The 5,172-nt window shown below is 40.1% G+C and overlaps 1 protein-coding gene across 1 annotated transcript; it reads right to left on the bottom strand.

The window, feature by feature from the left end:
* Positions 1–2,035: 2,035 nt before the first annotated feature.
* Positions 2,036–2,968, bottom strand: LOC102010566 (olfactory receptor 151-like). The gene has a single exon (XM_005378428.2). It carries the CDS (start codon positions 2,963–2,965, stop codon positions 2,036–2,038), a length of 930 nt encoding a protein of 309 aa, XP_005378485.1. The 5' UTR covers positions 2,966–2,968.
* Positions 2,969–5,172: the final 2,204 nt, after the last annotated feature.

Here is a 5,172-nt window from a genome sequence, read left to right as displayed (position 1 = left end):
CTGTGTGCCGGAAGCCCTCCTTCCGGGGGCCTACGAGGCCGGGAGTGAGCCGCCAGTCCGAAGACTGGCGCTCCCTGCCCGAGGCTCCATGTGCGCTGGGGGCCCTCCCTCCGGGAGCCTATGAGGCAGGAGCTAGCCAGCCGGAAGACCGGCGCTCCCCGCCCGAGGCTCCCCATGCGCTCTACAAGAAATTTAGAGAGGATTTAATACCAATGCATCTTAAACTCATTAATGAAGTTGAAAGCGAAGCAATACTCTGTAACTCATCCCCAGAGGCAAGTATTAGACTGGTACCAAGACCAGAGAAAGACCCAACCAAAAAAGACAACTACAGGCCAATCTTCCTAATGAACATAATGCAAAATCCTCAATAAGATGCTAGCAAATAGAATTCAACAAATCATCAAAAAGATTATGCACCTTGACCAGGTAGGATTCATCCCAGGAATGCAGGGTTGGTTCAACATATGCAAATCAATAAATGTAATATACCACATCAACAGAGCCAAAGACAATAATCACATGGTCATCTCAGTAGATGCAGAAAGGCTTTTGACAAAGTCCAGCACTCATTCATGATAAAAACCCTACAGAAAATCAGAATAGTTAGTCTTTATCTGAGATATTTTGCAGCAATATACAATCTAGGGTGATCAATCATCCTAGTTTCCATGGGACAGAGGGAATGTTATAGGACCTGAGACTCTCAGTGCTAAAACTGATAGACAGCCAGAAAATCTGGACAGTGAGCTGCTCTAATGTAAACTTTCTGTACTCATCTTGAGGCTGTGGCACACAAGGAAAAGGAGTTTGGGTAGATGACAAAACAGGAGGAGATCTGGAAAATTCTTATCAGGATGCATTTGAAATTTGAGCAGCAAACCCAAAGCAGCCTAATACACTGTACAAAGGGGCTATCAGCCTGCAATGGAGGAACAAGATGTGACAGCCAATAGTATGGACTGTGGAGCCACTGAGCCTGGGTTTTGGCCCTGTGTTGTTTATTTACCAGCTGGGTGACCATAGACAGGGTATTGAACGATGTGTCCATGTCTCTGTAGTTGGAATACCATAGGTCTAATTGATACAGAGTAGAAAGTAACCAATGCCCAAAGTTAAGGAGTTTCCAGTTTGTAGATGCTTCAGTTCACAGTTGCCTGGCTCCATGGTAGGGTCTCATGGCAGAGGGGCATCATGGTGGAAAAAGAGTTAATGGTGAGTAGAAGGCAGGAAGGCACCAAAACTGTGAAATATGGAAGAAGCAAGTGACTAGCAGCAGGTGACAACAGCAGTCCGTTTTCTGTCCAGGCTACCCATCCTTATGGTGAGTGTGGTCACCACCAGAGTGGGGCATCTGTATTCTTAACATGACATCCTGAATCAATTCCAGCATCATATTCCTAATCTCAGCATTACACACTGTAGATCCAGCCACCTCTGAAAAGCCCCACCTATGACCACATGAGAGTTTAGGGGGATATCCAGACCTAAGCCATAACTGCTCTTATCACTTTTGTTGTTCCTTTCAAAATTATGAGAAGGGATCAGATAGAAATCCTTGGAAGTAGTAAAAGGGAAGACAGGAAGACAGAAGCAGTCTGAGTGAGAAGAGACTGGGAATCACTCCCTGGTGATTTTTCAGTACACCTTATTTGCTTTTTGTATGTTCATGTGAAAAATAGAACAATTGAGCAGAGTAATATTTATAATATTATTCAAGGTAAGAAGATAATAGCACCAGGAATACTGTCAAAACAGTGCTAAAATTTAATTTTTGTTAACTGAGATCGAAGGAGATAAATGTTTATATAGGACTCAAAATGCAGGACAAAATAAAGGAAAAATGACCCTGAACTTGGCTAATTTTCAGTGAATGCAGGAAGAGAGGTAAAGAAAATGCAAGAAGACAAGGGCATGCATCCAGCATGCTCAGAAGTGACTGTTTCAAATCCAAGGCTGGGTGAGTAGGTAAAAGGGACTTTTCTTGCATTTACAGCAACCTATTTTTACAATGAGAAAGAACATTACATTTACATTAGTAGAGCTTTCTACTCAGTGTTTTCTGCAGGGCTGTCTTTACTTCCTTGTTCCTCAGGCTGTAGATCAAGGGGTTGAGCATGGGGATCACCGTGGTGTAGAACACAGAAGCCACGTTCTCCTGGGCCAGGGAGCTGGCTGTGGAGGGCTTTAAGTACATGAATGCAGTGGATCCATAGAACAGCCCCACAGCTGCAAGATGGGAGCTGCAGGTGTTGAAGGCTTTGGACCTGCCCTCGGTAGAGCTGATGCGGAGGATGCTGGAGAGGATAAAGGCGTAGGAAATAAGAACCATTAAGCTGGTGACTACTATGTTGAATCCAGCTAAGAAGAAGACTGTCATCTCCACATCATAGGTGCTAGAGCAGGAGAGCTTCATGAGCGGGAGGATGTCACAGAAGTAGTGGCTGATGAGGTGCTCACAATAGCTCAGTTTTAACATGAGGCCAGTCCCTGTTGTGGAACCAATACATCCCATAGTGTAGACCAGAGCCACCAGGAGGGAGCAGAGAGTATGGGACATGATGATACTGTAAAGCAAAGGGTGGCAGATGGCCACATATCTGTCATAGGCCATCACTGTGAGCATGTAACACTCAGCAATGACAAAAACAATGAAGAAGTAGAGCTGAGACATGCACCCTGCATAGGAGATGACATTCTTCTGGGACACAAAGTTGACCAGCATTTTAGGGGTGGTGACAGAAGAGTAAGAGAGGTCCACGAGTGACAGGTTGCTGAGGAAGTAGTACATGGGTGTGTGAAGCTGCCGGTTGAGACATATCAGGGTGATCATGCCCAGGTTCCCCACCATGGTGACCATGTAGATCCCCAGGAAGAGGAGGAAGAGGGGCATCTGGAGCTCTGGCCTCTTAGTTAATCCTCCAAGAATGAACTCTGTCACTGTCGAGTGATTTTCTTTAGCCATTTTCTCCAGGTGGAAGTCCTGTGGGAATGGGAGAGAAGGACCCAGTGAGATGGTCCCCTTGCACTGCTTGGAGAGGTGTTTTTTTCTGTATTTGGGGTTGCTGAGCCATTCTGGTCATCATGGCTGATATGTGCTCCCCCATCTCCTGCTTTTCACTGAGTGGAGGACCAGCCCATGAGTGTTTTGTTCTTGAAGATGAGAGTCTAGATCTCTTACTCCTTTCTTGTTTGTCAAATATCCTAGAGCCTTGATTGTCAGTGTGTTGCTCTAAATTAGCAGCATTTACATCTTGTTATGGGTGTAAATTCTCAAGCCTCACCTCAGGGGAACTCTGCCAAGGGGCCAAGCAGTCTGTAGTTTAGAAATTCCTCCAGGTATACTTGTCTATAGTAAGGTTGAGAGAATGTATCCTATTGCTCTTAAAAAGTGTTTTTCATAATTGGTTGTTGGAGTTGGACTTTGCTTCAGAAATGGAATTCCACTGTCATCTATGCAGTTCCTAAATTCATGACATGAACATGCATATCTATCTTAAATTGATGCAGTGTCAGGATTGCATGGTAGCTACATTGTGTTATTGAGTGGAAAGTCTATTTTTATATCTGAGAGGAAAGAAAGTAGAAATTTCATCTCCAAGGTGACTCTGTAAGTAACATGGGATAATGTATATTTAACAATCTTATTTCAAATACTAGATCTTTTTACAAAGTGAATTGTCATGAAGCGTGGCATTTTTCCTTGGTTATTCATGAGTGTGGCTCTAAGACATAGGTTGCCATTATCGCCTGTGTATTATAATGATCTGGAACACTTAGAAAGTATGATATTGGTGCCTGGTTATATCCACAAGTATTATGATTTAATTCATCTGTGGTTCAGTTCAGGCCCTGATACATAGTGTGATCCAGAGTGTGTGCTTCATAGCTAAGTACGATTGTTATTATTTTTAGGTCATAATATCAAACATGGCATTATTACATGCCCAATATGAAATCCTCAAATTATAGGTATGTGTCTAGGATGCATAGATCATCATTGTAGATACTATCTGTATACACATCCTTGTCTGTGGGATATATGTCTTTGCCAAGTAACATAATTCTCCCTATTGGTGCTTCCTATATAATTAAGTCCATAAAGTTTTAGTTATGGGATAAAATGTGTTTAAGAACAGATTTTATTGTCATTTTAATATCAAGGAATCTCATTGCCAGATATTAATTGATTTAACCCCAAAATACTTGCTAATCTGTATTGTTTTGTTTCGGCCTATATTTGTGTATCCCTTTGTTTTAATATAGCAAAATTAATTCATTAAGTATCAGATATTGACACGAAATCTTATTGCAAATCTCAGATGAAATTTTCAAATTAAAGGCACCATCCATGCTTTGTAGTTATTAGAAGTGCAAGTAAGGAAAAGGCACAAATGTCTCCATAAGACAAAATAAGCATTTTTCTGCCACTGTGAGTATAACACTGGTTATGAATATCCTCCTCAATGTTTTGTGTGCATATATGGATTTACATGTGTCCAAATATATGTATATTTTTATAAAGACAATTTGAAGCTTCTTTTTACATACATATAAGTATTTATGTATTTTTACAGAAACAGTTCACAACTTTTTTGCACAGGATTAAAAAATCATTGTCTCATATGATTCCTTTAATAACAATATCTAGTCTTTTTTTTTTTCAGAACAGAAGAGCCTTTGAAGACCTTCAGATGTGGTCTGAAGATAAAATGTGCATTGTACTGTTTTTATGCTAAATTATTTTATTTTATGATGCTTAGAATAAAAAGTATTATTTTTAAATACTATTTTAATTTTTTCAAAAGGAATAAATCAGTTTTTAAATACAAAGGATTAAGGATGGAAGGGAGAAGGGTAAAATGCAAGTCAGTTATACTATTAGTCTCTTAGTTCCTTGAAAGGGAACGTTTGTTCTAGTATTGATTGAGAAATTTTAATGTCCATATCTTGTATTTTGAATAACTACTTTAAAGAAAATAATATGGAATGTATTAACTATTGTTATTTTCCTATTATTTTGTTATGAAATTTTGTTTTATCATTTCTTCCATAAAATAAAAAAAGAAAATCTTACATATTCCCCTTTTGAGCCGACCTCTACCTCTAAAGAGATGAGAAACACAGAAAATCTACTTAGAATAAACATTTCCATGGATTAGAGGGCCTACA

Source organism: Chinchilla lanigera, unplaced genomic scaffold, assembly GCF_000276665.1.
Source record: "Chinchilla lanigera isolate Chin_1 unplaced genomic scaffold, ChiLan1.0 scaffold00011, whole genome shotgun sequence".
In the NCBI taxonomy this organism is placed as follows: domain Eukaryota; kingdom Metazoa; phylum Chordata; class Mammalia; order Rodentia; family Chinchillidae; genus Chinchilla; species Chinchilla lanigera.
Note: the sequence above shows the minus strand (reverse complement) of the source record. Positions and strands in the feature narration are given on the sequence as shown.

Excerpts from the sequence above, each read along its gene's own strand:
- LOC102010566 (XM_005378428.2), bottom strand. The coding sequence starts at position 2,965 with ATGGCTAAAGAAAATCACTCGACAGTGACAGAGTTCATTCTTGGAGGA.